The following is a 15399-nucleotide window of genomic DNA, read 5'->3' on the forward strand; positions in this document are numbered from 1 at the left end:
GCAAATGACCAACAGATGGAGGAGGTACTACCTCAAATGAAACATCATCCCGAGCATGGGATGGAAACAAAGACATCAAGCTGTCAAATATGTCAGGGGCATCAACAATGGGCTGTTTTTGACAGTCCAACAAGCGCATAGTGGAAGATTCATCAAACACAACATCTCGACTGACAAAACACTTGCCCGTGCGGGGCTGATATAGCTTATAGCCCTTGCTCTCTGAACTATACCCAAGAGAAATGCACTTGACAGCTTTATCATCCAACTTAGTGCGTTTTTGTGAAGGCACATGAGCATAACCTAAGCATCCAAAAGTCCTAATGTGTGGGAAATGCGAGGCTTACGACTCGTCCAAGCCTCATAAGGTGTGATAGTCTGCAATGGGACATCTATTCAAGATGTAATTTGCACACATGACCGCATCCAACCACAACTTATTAGGTAAGTGTTTGCCTTTCAACATGCATCTGGCCATTTCCATCACTGATCTATTCTTCTGCTCAACCACGGGATTCTGTTCAGGTGTATAAAGCACCGTGCATCGATGACTGATGCCACGGGAAGCCAAAAATACAGCAAAAACCTTTGACATGTATTCACCCCCCTTGTCTATATTAAGGTGAGCAATGTGCAGCCCACTTTCATTCTCAGTCAAGGCAATAAAGTACTTGAAGCATGAAGAAACTTCAGATTTGGATTTCAATGCAAAAATCCAAGTGTAACTGGTGAAATCATCAATAAAAGTGACAAAATAGTAGAAACCCCCAAGAGCTGCAATCCGCATGGGTCCACAAACATCACTATGAACCAGATAAAGCTTACGTGAAGCACCAACTCTCCCATCCTTGGGAAACGCAGCACGGTGCATCTTACCAAGAAAGCATGGTTCACAAACATGTTTGGTAGGCATATGCATTTTGGAAAGATCCACAACCATATCCTCCTTATATAACTTCACCAAGGCTCCAAAATTGAGGTGTCCAAACCTCGGTATCTGCCATGGTAGAATCAAGAGCAAACGCATGTGCATCGGCAAGTGCAGCATCATCATCCAAACATCTGTCATAAGCATCCAGTCTATAAAGACCTCTAAACAATGTGCCAGTCAAAACCATGGTGAAGGCATGTGTAGCATCATACACTGCACACCTAACACCATCAAAAAGAACCTAAAAGCCACATGTAGCAACAATGGCTAAATAGAAACGAGGTTCTTACGAATGCCTGGAACATAAAGCACATGCTAGAGTAACAATACCACCAGAGACAGAAGTAAGAGCAACTTGCCAAATACCTTTCACGGTATATGATGCATTATTGGCACATGTGACACTGCCTCCCTGAGATGTAAGCTCCTCTGAGCTGAATAACTTCTTGTAGGAAGTGATGTGCTTGCTAGCACTAGTATCAAAAAGCCAAGCATCATGAACATCTGAAACTGTCATACAAGCATCATCAGGATTATAGTGACATGTAACCAAGAAAGCCTTTAGCGAACTCATGTCGATCTTCTGCACTAGAAGAACCAGATACTGCAAGACCAGACTCTTTCTTTTTCTTTTCAGATGCTATGCGCTTCCTACATTCAAAAATATCATGCCCAGGTTTCTTGCAATAATTACATCTCTTCTTTTTGTTATCCCCTGAAGAAGGGGCACCATGTGAATGATCAGCATGGGTGCCTGTAAAGCGATGTTGTGGATCAACAAGGATGTATGCTTTCATTTCCACAAGCTTGCAGGACATTCTCCTTGGGTCTGCATCATAGGTCCATTTGGAAAACACTTTCAACTATGTTGCAGCCATTTATTCCGGTTCCTCCACTGTTTATACAGGACAGATTACTGCACTGGAATTTGACTTCCTTACCTCCTGCTACGCATACGCTTTCAATGCATAATCTGATCTCCTTGAAGGTCTACAAATTTCTTCTTCCACCGCCATGGATTGACAAGCATGCCAACACTCTTTGGAACTTGGATAGGCCTTTATCTTGGTGGCAATCATGACTCATGAAAATCTGGAAAGCCAAATTGCCATTAAAACAAAGGCTTTTCTTTTGGAGATGTATAGTGGGAGCTTTTTCCATTGGGGTGAAATTGGCAGCACGTCACATTGCTTCCTCTTCCTGCCCCCGTTGCTCTCATCACCGCGAGACAGTTCCTCACCTCTTATGGTCTTGCCCACTCTCTCGCATATTGATCACTCATGTTTCCCATTTGTTGCGGCTTCGGTTTCCCTCTATCCGATTTGGGAAACTTTTCTGGATGTTTGGATGCCTCTCATCTCAGATGTCTCCATTCCTCCTCTTCTTTCACTAGACTCGCTTTTGGGTACTATGGACCATTTGGACACAGAGACTGCATTCCAGGATGGGTCAACAGTTTCCTCAGACATATATTTTCTTCAGAATGTCTCTCAAGCAATCCTTATATGATAGTTTTGCTGCAAGGGACTTGGATGCTACTAGCCTTGAAGTGTTCTCTCACTGTTTTTGAGTTCTTTCATTGGGCTCTCCTTTGGAGTCTAATGTCATGTACATTGATTTTATGTTAATATAGTCATCTGTTTTCACCAAAAAAAGAAAAAAGAATGATCAGCATGGGAATGAGAGGGTTTTCCAGCTGAAACCTTGCCTTTACCTTTGTGTTTGTGATGGGCAGCAAATGCTTGATCACTAGCCATAGAAGCATTGCGATTCACACAACTTTGCTCCTCCTGAAGAAGAAGAGCAACCAGCTGGTCAAATGAGAAATGATTGGCATCACCCCATGCAACCAACCTCAATGTAGTAGCAAAGCCTTGATATGAATCAGGCAACCCATCAAAGGTATTACAAACAAGTTGAGAATCATGTATAATCTCATTAATGTTGGCCAACTACTCTTTCATATCCTTCACATTAGTGAGATGGGCATTCATGTTACCACCCTCATCAAGCTTCAAATCCTTCAACTGCTTGCGGAGATAGGCAACCCTCGCCTCATTCTGCACTTGATACAAAGATGCAAGCTGATCCCATGCTTGCTTAGCTGTCTTGCAAGACAGGATATGAGAAATAATAACCCATTTCACTGAAAGAGCAATCAAGGCATGTGCTTTGGCATCATGACCATCCCATTGAATTTGCTCCTGTGAAAGACGCAAAACACCTGGAGCACGAGGTGCAAGTGTCCTAGCAGTAGCATTTGAACCATCACCTAAAGAAGCAGAGGCTGTAGGTGTAGCACCAGAAGTAACAGTGTATGTAGGCCTGGCCTCAGAACCTGAAACAATATGCCATAGATTCTTGGCAACGAAAACATGTCCCATCATGTATGACCACATGGGATAATTGGTGCCATCAAGCTTGTCATCAGTCCCACTCATCCCAAACAAATCATCTTTGCCACCAGACATGGTGCTGAAATACAAGACAAATGCACCAACTGGCAAAGCAAATGAGAGAAAGGCAACCTCTCAGAATCAAGTAACAAAAATCTGCCCAAGCTTCAAAGCTTATGCCTACAAGAGACTCTGCTGTCCCAAGGTGTACCTGTTATAATAAAAATCCCCAAAGGCAACATGAGGCCTTCCAAGGCAACACGAGGCCTTTTCAAAATGCAAATGAAGCAGAAATTGGAAACAACTCACTGCAACGGGTTGAAAGAACCCCCGAAATGCAGCTCTCTTCGTGGTGATTGCTCCAAAGTGCGGTCTTCTCATGCCAGAATGAGGGTTTTCGTGACATAAGTGCTTGTAGAGGTCTCAAACACTCGTGGGAGTGTGAAAAGCAGCAAGACCAGCAGGAATGAGGGCTCTAGAGGCTGCCAAACAGCTTGGGAAAGCTGTCAATGGCTGAGGGAAAGGATTCCCGACCTGCTCTGATACCACTCTTGGGTATAGGAAGCAATGGAAGCTCAAAAATGGAAGCAACAAGGAGAAAAACGAGATGCTGTAATAGATTGCTGCAAAACTGAGAGAGGAGGCTCAAGGGAGAGCCAACATAACAAAACCCTAGGGCTAAATTGCCCTAAGTGGACTAAGTGTCCTAACTAACCTAGATGGTACATAAACTAACTGTACCAATAGTCCTGACTGACTATAGCTAAGCCTACAAGGCACATACCAAAATATAAGTGGCATCTATGGATAACCCATGAGATGGCCTACAGTCTGTGGTCCCATGTGGATACCAACTTTGGGTGGTTATCTGTATTATGTCACATTTATAGATGACTACACAAATTACACTTGGGTCTATGGCTTGAAGAAAAATTCAGATGTGTTTAAAGACTTTGTGGCCAAGGTTGAAAATGAGACAGGACTCAAGGTGCAAATACTTCGCACTAACAGAGGGGGGGAGTATATGTCTCATGAATTTGAGGCATTTTTGAAGGAGAAAGGCATCACACATCAGCTTACAGTGAGGCTTACCGGTCAACAAAATGGCAAAGCGGAACGGAAAAATAGAACTCTCATGGAAATGGATAGATGCATGCTCACTAGCAAGAAATTGCCTCAGATTCTGGCTCGAAGGGCTCATTAGTGCCAATTATGTTTTGAATTGGGCTCCCACAAAGGCTTTGAAGACAATCACTCCCTACGAGGCTTGGCATGGGAGAAAGCCTTCAGTGGATCATTCTCGTGTTTTTGGATGTGTTGCATATGCCCACGTGCCCGTGGAGTTTCGACATAACTTTTCAAATAAGACACTGAAGTGTATCTTTGTTGAGTATAGTGCAGAAAGCAAAGGCTATCGTCTCTACAATCCTGCCACACGCAAGATTTTTGTGAGTAGAGATGTAATATTTTCAGAGAATTGAGCTCATATATATGTTGAACTCACTGCTCGAGCTTATTCAAATGATGTTTTTGATGGGTTCCTTCCCATTGCTTTTGGTTCCCGAGCTGATACTCATGCTGAAAATCAGCATTTACAGCAGTCTCCTCCTGTTTCACATGCCCCGATTCCGCCACCTGCCGATTTTGTTCCTTCACAGGCAGTGGATGATGTTGTCCGGCAAGCGATTCGAGAGATACATGCAGCAAAAACAGTTGCAAACTAGCTGCTACAAACTCTCAGGGAGAGTAGACTATTTTTGTTGGGTACTTGTGCCAATATTTATATGCATATTTTAGTTGTAGAATGATAAAATGGAAGAAGAAAAATGTATTCTATGTGAAAGTACTGAGAAATAGACCTCTTGATTGGAATCAATCTCATAACCATGTTTAACAGCTAGGGCTTTGGCAATACCAACTGATTCCTGCAGAGAGGTCTCCAATTAGCACCAATAACTTAATCCAAATTGCTATCACCATAGGAGAATAAACAACTGCAATTCTGTTTTCCAAAACAAAATGAGAAAGAACTCCAGCTATCCTAGAAACTTTCAGAATCATTTTTTCCGAGCCTATTTTCTCAAAATAAAACAGATAGGTGATTCAGCAGAAGATACCATGACCTACCAAGATGGCTACACCAGCTATCAGCAATGCTGTTCCTAGAAGGTCTTGGACATTTCCGAAGTGTTTTGGCACTGAAAACGTTGGAAGACCTGAAGGAACAGACCCCACCTGATATTCCCATGTTTGAAAACAAAATGAGAATAGATCTACGACATCATTTGGACTTCATTTTACTTTGACCTTTTATTGTATGCATGAGTTTAACCATGTACCATTTTAGTATGATACAAATCAGAGAAATTACAATGGCATCCACGTGCAAACACAGGGTAGATCACGCACAATAGAAACACACAGAAATGAGCATTACCCAACTGTTACAATTCAGAAAAATCCATGCAGAATAGGAAGGGAGAAAGCATCAGCAAATCTGTTGAGCTACTACAGTTTGCATTATGTGATTTGAATAACAGTACTACAATTTTCATTATGTTATTTGAATAAAAATAATGCCTTCAATTCATATATACAACACCCAGCCACCCTACTACTGAACTGATCAAACGAAACACATGTAAGAATTTATCTCTAAACAGCACGTGGGCAACTGGTTTCCCCTTTTATTCTCGGATAGGTGGCAACAGAGTTGGTGATGATTTATATGCCTCTCGCACAAAAGCATAAGAAGCCAAAATTACTCTTATGTCGCACCTTCTACTACAGGTGGCAAAGCGATTATCATCCTGCAAAAGATCTGTCACTTTTTGCTTGGTTTTGTCTTCTTTCTTTTCACTAATGCTCATGACATGTCTACTGTATACAACTCAAAAAGTTAGAAATCAACTGGGAACCCTCACACTGAAGTCCTTACCCTATAGTTCCTCCATTAGAAAACCATACCTAATTACAGTAAATACCATTAGCTTAATGAATAACTAAAAACCGTCATCTCACTCCTCAAGGAGTCTCGCCACACTATCTCGTGTAACCTCAAAAAGACTCAAGCGTCTGTTCCTAATAGCCTCCACAGAATGATGATGATCAATCAAATTGATGGCATAATCTCTTTGTTACCACTAGATCCCCACCAATGAACTAAAGAAAGCATGAGCATCGTACCAACCTATGCTAATACCGGAATGATTTCCTCGCTTATTTGTACAATAAAATGAAATGTTGATAGTCTCGGAAAACAAAAAAGCACATGAACAAAAGTGCCTCAACATTTTGTCCCATGACTAAGTATATACATCAAGAGGGGAGGTAAAACTCAAACCAACCATGGGATATCAACAAATACTTCAATTGGGCGAACCGACAAAGGTGGGCCTTGATAAGGTGTTGGGATGAGATAAACTAAGCTTTGTGTTCTCCCATCAAGAACATGACATAAGAAATAGCTAGCCTTCCTGTGCCCTCCCTCCCATCGCCGCGCCCCCTCTTCTCTGCCCCCCCCCCCCAACTCCCTACTCATTCTAGGCACCCAAGGACGTTTTTTTTTTTTTGCTTGAAATATTTCATACAAGACAGCAGCCCCAAAGGTTATGAGTATGGAAAAACTGGAAAAGGCTGAAAGAAAGAAACCGGCCTGTTCCAGAGAAACCCAACTCACTGCCTAGGGGATCTCTGGAACTGGGGCTAACAGCCAAGTGGGGGGACTATACAGCCAGCGAATCCCTCGTGGAGTGAAGATGTAGAAAACAGCTACAGGCCAAGCCTTGCAGAAACGAGCACGCCTCTCGATAGTCGCCTTGGAGCCTAGAGTCCCACTCTCCCAGGTTGTGGACCGTAGGCAACTAGGGTAGCCGCGGGTGAAACCGGGTGCTCACCCATCACAAGACTACATCGAGCCACCCAAATGTTCCAAGCCGTGATGCTGGCTACCACCTCCCAAACACTGTCCTCCTTGGGAGAAGGAGGAGCTAGACTGTTAGGGGGAACTGCCTCCTGGAGTGCAATCCTCTAGATGCTCTAACCCTATATCCAGTAGGCTGGGGAGATCTCATCAATATGAAACGCATGTCCTCCCTCTGTCAACCAAGCCACCATTTCCCAGGTGTAGTCTCTATGGAAACTCTGCATACGTGCTATGATCCTAAGGGCTCCCACCCAGATCCTCGCTGCGCTACAACAACTCCACAGGCAATGCGGGATAGTCTCCAGGACACCATCCGAGCAACAATGGCACTGTCCCCTCCAACCACGGTCGATGGGCAAGCCTCCGTTGACGGCCAGCCAGAAGAAGTAAGAGATCTATGTCTCTCCCTCGAAGGGGTCCACATCGAGGAGTCCATCTGAAGCCTCCTACCAATCCGTGTGGTGTAGGAGAAAGAAAGAAAGAAAGAAAGTTTATTAAAGTCTTCGGGAGACCGTGAAGGTCTATGAGACTAAAGATAACTGATACAATGAGCATAACGGTGGTGGTCTCAAAACGGGCCAACCAACCGTTTCTACAAAAAAGAGGTTATGAAGGACTATGTGTCTAGTCCTGATACAAAAAATATGTGTCTACCTCCAGATGATACAAAGAAGAAGAAGGGGGAGGCACCAAAAATGGGGCAGAGGGGCGAGATACAGTATACATATGCAGGTGGTGATCGTCAGAGACCAATCATAGAGGGGCCATCAAATGGGAAGTCAGAAAAAACCCTGCGATAGATGATTGGCCTCTGACGTCACGCGGAGTCGAGCTCGGTCGTCGGGGGCGACGGGTGGCCCTGTGGATGAGGGCAACGGTAACCCCAGTGGGGCGGGCCGAGAGCAGAGACGAGATGTCATGGACCTGGATGTGTGAGTCTGTCCATTGACGCAGCTGTCGTGGCTCTGGCTCTCGCTCACGTCCGCGTCGTCGGCTAGACTGAGAAGAGGTATCCTGTGACTGAAAGAAGTCAGTGATAGGCCGCTGGGTGTCCTCACGCTGTGTGTGCTGCTCGTGTCGCCGTGCTCGGAGAGAAGTATCTCCGTGGCGGGTCATCTCATGTAAGAAAGCGGCTAGGCACCGCTGATCTGGGAATTGTAGCATGTGTGGGAGGGAGCCGAATCCGTTGCGGAAGAGGCAGTGGTATCGGCCTCGAATGGCATAATAGATAGGACATCTGAAAGCCAAATGCTCCTCCGACTTGATCTCCTGTAAGTCGCAAAGTGGGCAAAGGCGATCCTCTCGTGGGATACCCTCTGCGCATCCACTCTCGATCCGTAATCGGTGTGACGAGACCCTAAACTGACCGAGGGAGATCCGGAGCGCATGTGGTAGATGAAGTTGTGTGTAACCCGGAGGTGTGATGAAGCCCTCCTGTGAGATCTGGAGGCAGTGTCGGCGGTAGAAGTCGAGCTTCACAGGAAGCTCGGAGTGAAGAAACCATGTTCGCCAGGTGTGGAGCTGGAGCAGATCTGCCCGAATGAGCCGGTTGACCTCCTGGTCAGTGGGGGAGAGAGGAGATGGTGGAGCGTCGAGGCTGTACTGAAAAGGAGGCAACCGGTCTAAGTCGAGGCCCAGTCGGGTGAACCAACTGGAAAGACGACTATACCAGCATCGCTGGTCCCCATCAACGGATAAGGCCATAGAGGAGGATAGGGCTAACCAAGGTAGGCGGAGGCGACCGGCAGCGGAGGAGCCAAAATCCCTGACTCTGTGGAGGTAGGTGATAGCCTGAAAAGCCGCATCAAGCTGTAGGGGTGAGGCGCCGAACTCTGCTAGAATGATCTGGTGTGGTACCGATGGTTTGCTACGGATCGTCCGAGCAAACATCAGTATCTGTAGGCGCTCAACTCGATCCCACTCTGTGTCTGAAAGGTCGACTCCCCACCAAGGGCTACCGTACATGCTTGCTGGGTGGACCAAAGAATAAAAAAGGAGAAACTTGGTCCGCGGGCCCTGGAAGTGGGAGTGGTAGCACTGTCGCTCCAGCCTGGCAAGAGCGGCGTATCCCCGGCTGATCCTGGCCTGCATGGCCGGGCGCATCGTGAAGATCGGGCCTGAGAAGACAACACCCAAGTATGTGTAGGAGTCAACTATCTCAACAGGGTCGCCGGCGAAGAGGAACTGCTCTCGGTGCATAGCGGGTCTGGTACATTGATGGAGGTGCATCGATTAATGTCATGAGTGAGAAGACCATGATAGATGCTGATTTAAAATACTCTAGTACTACCTCTCCTTATCACATCAAATTGGCTGACAACACTAGGGTTAAGACCTTGGGAGTTGTGAAGAATCTAGAAGTGGATGTATGTGGAATTTCTGTGTCGACTACTTTTCAGGTGATCCCTACCAAGCTAGATGCACGTGCCTATCCATTGGTTTTGGGAAGGCCTTGGCTATGCAAGGTGAAGGCTCTTCAAAAGTGGGATATTGGAGAATTGATTTTGCAGGGAAATGATAAGACGGTGCGCTACAACATCAGAAGCCGCAAAAAGGAAGTTGTCAAGGAGGAGTCTTCAACATCAGAGAGTTCAAGCTCTGACTTAACCAATGAAGAAGAAGAGATAGGGTGTAGCTCCGAGGAGTCCAACTCAGAGGGTGAGGTGGAAGGAGTGGCCTTTGGTCTTTGTCTTGGTGCAAGGTAGATATAGATGTTGGTGATGATGTACCTGTGGTCGATGTGATCATTGATGGTTAAGTGGTAAAAGGAGGCAATGATGTGGAAAATTTACGTAGAGAGGTGGCTTGCATGAGGAAGCTACGATTTTACGTGGAGCCAATGCTGCAATACGTGGGGACTTGGCTCATTACGTGGGTGGCATGAAGGATTTTCCAAAAGGAGTTGACGCTGCGTTATAGAGGGGGAGCGCAGATTGTAGAGGGGGAGAGAGGCTTTCCAAAAAGCAGGAGAGAACGTGACACTCTGGTTCTTTCTTTGAGAAGAGAAGGAGATGTGTGCTGATTGCACGTCGCTGGTGGTCTACGCTAGCCAGCGCTGATTGTGAGAGAGAGCTTTGCTTGTTTGAGGCACTCGTACAAAGCTTGCCCCCCCCTTCGTAGGTATTCTGTCGTTGGAATTTGTAGAGCTGCTGATCACTTGTTCTTGAGGTGAACGAGAATTTGAGGAGCAGATGCCAAAGGATTGCGCAGGAGACTGCTCATACACTGAGGCGTACGTGAAGACAACGCTGATTGGGAAGTTGCCCATACGTGTGGACAAGGAAGGGTGAGGACTTGTTCGACTGAAGTCTGGAGGATCTTGGATGATCTGCAGGAGTTGTGGCTCATTCCTATCGCTTGTGGTACCACATATGTGCGTTATTCCTGTCTAACTGAGTCTTGTTCATCGTGTCACTTGTGCCATCTCAATTGAGAGTCTTCCCGGTGTCTTTGTGCTTGTTTGTGGCCTGTTGAGGGTATCATCTCAAGCCATTGTGGTCCGGGTACATGCTCTAGGCGTTGTGCATTTGCTCTATTTCTATTGGAGCCCATATTGCTAGTCTCATCCCATAGGGAGTCCCGACCTCATCTACAGAGCTATTTGAATTATAGTGATTTGCTGGTTGTTTTTTCTCTCCTTTTGCTTTCATGAACGTTATTCTTGGCTGTCTGAGGCATGACTATGCATGCTGAACTGGTAAACATTTCCATGGAATGAAAAAGAGTTGCTTCACACCCGTCCTGTCTTCAATTGCATAGGCTCTTCACTAGGTTCCCTACCACTTTTCTTTCATCATCTGTTTTGGCGATCTTGCTAGGGACCCCTGTGTGTCTTGAATTGAGATGTGTGTACCCATAACAAGGACGCCCAGAAGTGTGGAGAGCAGTATCTGATGATGAAGCCTCGCATGCGGATGATTATTTGCAAGTAATGTAAAAAGTGTGGTCACCGGAGCAAAGATTGCATTGATTACCGAGTTCATGTGATTCATCTTCGAGCTATAATCCAAAGAGTCCTCGAAAAAGTTGTTCAAAAGAAAAAGATGCAGAGTTACATGCAAGCTTGGCACTAAAGGACGGAGATTCTGTGAGGGAGTACTGTGTACAAGAGATAAGCAAGAACCGAAAGGTATGGCTCATGAATTTCCCCATTTCTATGGGTTGCTACATGAGGATCCTGAAAAGTTTATTGAAAATCTGGAGTTTACAGCTCTGATCAAAGATAGGAATGCACCAGCAGTGTTACTTTAGATATTGACCTTTTGTCTAGTAGGAGAGTCTCGTGTTTGGCTGCGAGAATTTATATTTGGTTTACATATTGAAGACGGGGCACTAAGGGCTCCGAATTATGCCGAGGTGAGGGCTGCCTTTGTGGCACAGTTTGAATGCAACCAAGATTCTGATAAAATGTGGAGGGAGCTGTCTAGTTTGCAACAGGATCCTAACCAAACTATGGACGAGTATCTAAGTAGATTTACTGTGTTGTGGAATAAGTGGCAAACAGCCTTGCTGCCAGAGGTTCCACCCCGAGTGATCAAGAAGGATTGTTTTGTCTCAGAATTGAAGCCCAAATTAAGGATAAAGATTGACTGCGAGAAGTTGCCCACTTGTAAGGATGCTGTGAGGAAGGCCAAGGAAAAGGAGAGAAAACAAAGGAGGTTGGTTGAGTTAAGTAATGAAATGCCTGTGGTGCAGCCTAGACCTCAAGTCACCTTTGCTATGAAGGATGATCTATCTAAGGCAGAGCCTAAAAGAGATGAATCCTTCAAAGAAGAACTCCAAAAGACGTTAGAGCTTATGAAAAACCTTGTCTAAGGGGAGAAGTTCCTATCGTTCCGGAGGTGTAACTGTAAATACTCCTGACTGCTCCATGTGCTAAGCTCACTCTTCATGTGCGCAGCTCTCGATCAGATCACCTTGGACATGATGCTCTTGGTTGACCTGTGGTTGACATCTGTCGACCTGTGGTTGACATGTGTCGATGCATGGTTGCCTCAGATAGTACTCTTGGATGAACCCATGTGATCAACTCCTCGTGTCATGTGATAGACCTGTGTTGACACATGGTCAACACCTATCGACATGTGGTCAACGCCTGTCGTCATGTGGTTAGGGTTGTTTCTATTGTAACAGTTTCCCCCGCCACTATCATTCACCATCCCGGTGAATAGAAATGGAGGAACCCGTCGAAGAAAAAAAAGAACTTACAAACCATTGATATGGTGATGGAGTAGGAAAAGTAAATGGTACAGACCATGTGGTTGGCCATGCGAGTAATCCCAAATTTTGTATTAATTGAAAGTGGGAAAATAAACTGCTGCTTGATAAGGGACGGCATGGAAAATTGCCACCAAAAAAAAAAAAAAACTGAGTACATCCTGAGATAAAACGCCTTGATATTTACATGGAGAGCCAATCAGCCTGGCAAAAAGAAATCTAACAGTGCCCAAAAAAAAAAAATCCCATGTATCAAATTACTGAGGGAGGTCATCAGTGGCCTTCTCCTCTGTCTGCTCCTCTGCCGCCTTCGTATGTACCTTTGTGGCCTTTTGCTCATCCCTTTGCTCTGGCTCAGTCATATGTAGCTGTGGATGGGGTGTTTCCTGTTCAGCCTCAAGCGTGTCCATCACATTTCTCAGATTTTCATACTTGGTTTTATATCGGTGGTATCGCCGGTAGTAATGATCCTTTTGCCCTTGCAAGGTGGACTGGGAAGCCTGGACGGTGACCAATTGTGTCCGAAGATCTGTGAATTCTTCCTCCATTGATGAACGCTTCTTTTCCAATTCAGCCACTCTAGATTCTGATTTTTCCTTGGCAATCTCGGAGGAAGACAACAACTCCTTTAACTGCGTAATCTCCTGGTGAAATCTGGTCACCTCTGTGACATGCTGGCTTTGCAAAGTTGCCAGAGCTGCTGCATGTTGGCTGCGTAGTGTTGTCATTTCTGCTTCCCATTCCTGCTTGTGATTGTGGAGGCGATCCTCAAGGGCAGCCCGCTGAATGTTCCAAGCGATGTCACGCTCGTGTATTGCTGAGTCCTTCTCTTTCTGCCACCTTTCCTCCTGTTGCCGAAGTGTGCTCTCTCGAATTCTAACTTCAAATGTTGCTGTTGAGAGAGGAGTTTATGAGCATAACCTGTGGAATTGAAGACCGATGTCCCTAGCTGCGTGAAGGTGTCATCCATGATACGCTGAGCAAGATGCAAGGACCTCTTCATCCACGCGTACCTATCGCTGTAATTCATCCTATCTGCCAAATTAATCACGTCCCCTAATTCCTCGAACATGTCAAGGAGAGCTCCCTCTTCCTCCGTTGACAAGTTTCTTGTAGGTGCCGATTTGTCTAAGTGCACAAAACATGTCGGGACCTTGAAGATCTTTCTGTTCTGTGCGAGGCATTCCTGCAAGGGAATGGTGATGATTTGATTGAGATCCTCCTCTTCCCCACATATTGGTGAGCGTTTCTTGTGAAGGACAAATAGTAGTTGGCTGTAATCTTCATTCTGTTTTTCAACCAGGGAAATATTTGAAAGAGGTGGGCTTGATGAAGCAGCTATGTAAACTGTGAATATATCATTCTCATGAAGGGGTGGCCAATCCATAGATTGGGGCAAAATCCCTCCCTCAAATATCTCCTCTGATGCTGAAGTGGCTAATGGAGGGGCTCCCACTCCCGTCTTTGCTCCTGTCTCTACCCTATGGTGGTCGTGGTGGGGAGGCCGAAATGTGAAGTACTCCCTAAGATGACATCCCATAAGAAATCCCATGAGAGTCAGGGCTTAGGGTAAGATTCAAGTCCAACACATGGTCAAAGGTCACCTGAACTGTGGTGATGACTGCATCAGTGAAAATGGTGGGGAGGGAAGATGAAACAGCTGCAGTCCTTCGCAACAATACACCTTTCGAGGAAGTCACTGGTACAACAGTCGTCTCTGGTACAACAATCATCGTCACTGGTACAACAGGGGGTGTACCTGGTGCAATCCCTCCCATTGAAAGTCTGGAGATCCTGAGAAGCCTGGACAAGTGTGCTTGATGGAGATGCAAGTCCGAGCACGGGCACTGGCGAAGTGACTGATGGAGATACGAGACATGTCACTGATGGGAAACCTGTAACACCTGTAACAGAATATACTGAAGAAGCTCCGAGGCAGACTAAATCAGGTTGCGCTCGTCGAGGTGCCCTCCTGGTCGAAAGAGGAGAGGAGGCAGTTCCGGGGGAAGGGACACTGGAAGTGACAGTGAAAGAGATGAAAGAGGGGGTGACAGGAGGGGAGAGAGATGATGAAGGTAGGCGACTTGTGACAATGGAAGGAGGGTTGGCCTTCCACTGGTGAAGTAAGAAGGTGAGGTGGGGCCCACAAGTACAGGTATATGTGCCCCGACGCTTGCGGACTGTGTTACGGAAGGCAGAGTAGAAGAGTGAGGCGAAATCGTAGGGAGTGACGGAGAGAATGGAGTCTAGGGAAAAATGAATCGCCTTAGTGATGAAGAAAGTGAACCAGAGTATAAGTGCGTGAACAAATACCTCGCTAAAAGCGCCTCTCGACTGTTTTCCTCGAGAACTTTTTGCACTCATGTCCTCTGCGATGAGGTTTACACGTAGACAAGAAGTACAGGAATGTGGGTGAGTCGGTGTGAGGTGGCAAAAAGGGAAGTGTGGGAAGACGGAGATATGTGGATACGAGACTAGGAGTGAACATATGACGGGAATTCAAGAATCCAAATGTGTTTGTTGCAAAGTCATAAGACTAAATAAACGCAGTACACATTTGGACGTCCACCTGGGGAAGTGTGACAACATCAAACTCCATGAGAGACATGCGGGCTATCTCATCAGGTGACAAGATGCTAGACAGCTTGAGTGTGGGATCAAGGAAAGGTTTGAAAACCACCCGAATGATCGAGGAAGATGAAGTAGGGGGTGGAAGATCACAAGCTGTACTTTGTGGGGCCAAATCACCGCCACCGATACTGTGACCACTGTGCCCACTGGATGCCTTGGATGGTGTTTTGATTGTACCTGTGGGGAGCAGATAGTCAGAGCCTCCATGATTTGAATCAGAGGAACTCGAAAAAGGGGATAGCTCCTCATCTGATATGATAGTGATCCTGTTGGAGGGAGGTGAATCTGCACCTGCTCAA

General features: G+C 45.9%; 1 protein-coding gene across 2 annotated transcripts in view; it reads right to left on the minus strand.

Moving 5' to 3' along the window:
• The window catches only part of LOC147893901 (sulfate transporter 4.1, chloroplastic-like), a 253154-nt gene that overhangs the window by 148407 nt on the left and 89348 nt on the right, over positions 1–15399 (minus strand). For both annotated transcript variants that reach the window (XR_015542224.1, XM_087385809.1), the window contains exons 7-8: positions 5455–5562; positions 5187–5252 (exon numbers count right to left, since the gene is read on the minus strand). Coding sequence is in view for 1 of the 2 variants with exons in the window: in XM_087385809.1 (XP_087241935.1) it covers positions 5187–5252; positions 5455–5562 (174 nt within the window). In the remaining variant the exon portion in view is untranslated. The remainder of the gene's footprint in view (positions 1–5186; positions 5253–5454; positions 5563–15399) is intronic.

The sequence above is a fragment of the Dipteris shenzhenensis genome, chromosome 15 (genome assembly GCF_047967505.1).
Source record: "Dipteris shenzhenensis isolate YYH24624 ecotype China chromosome 15, Dip_SZ_1.0, whole genome shotgun sequence".
In the NCBI taxonomy this organism is placed as follows: domain Eukaryota; kingdom Viridiplantae; phylum Streptophyta; class Polypodiopsida; order Gleicheniales; family Dipteridaceae; genus Dipteris; species Dipteris shenzhenensis.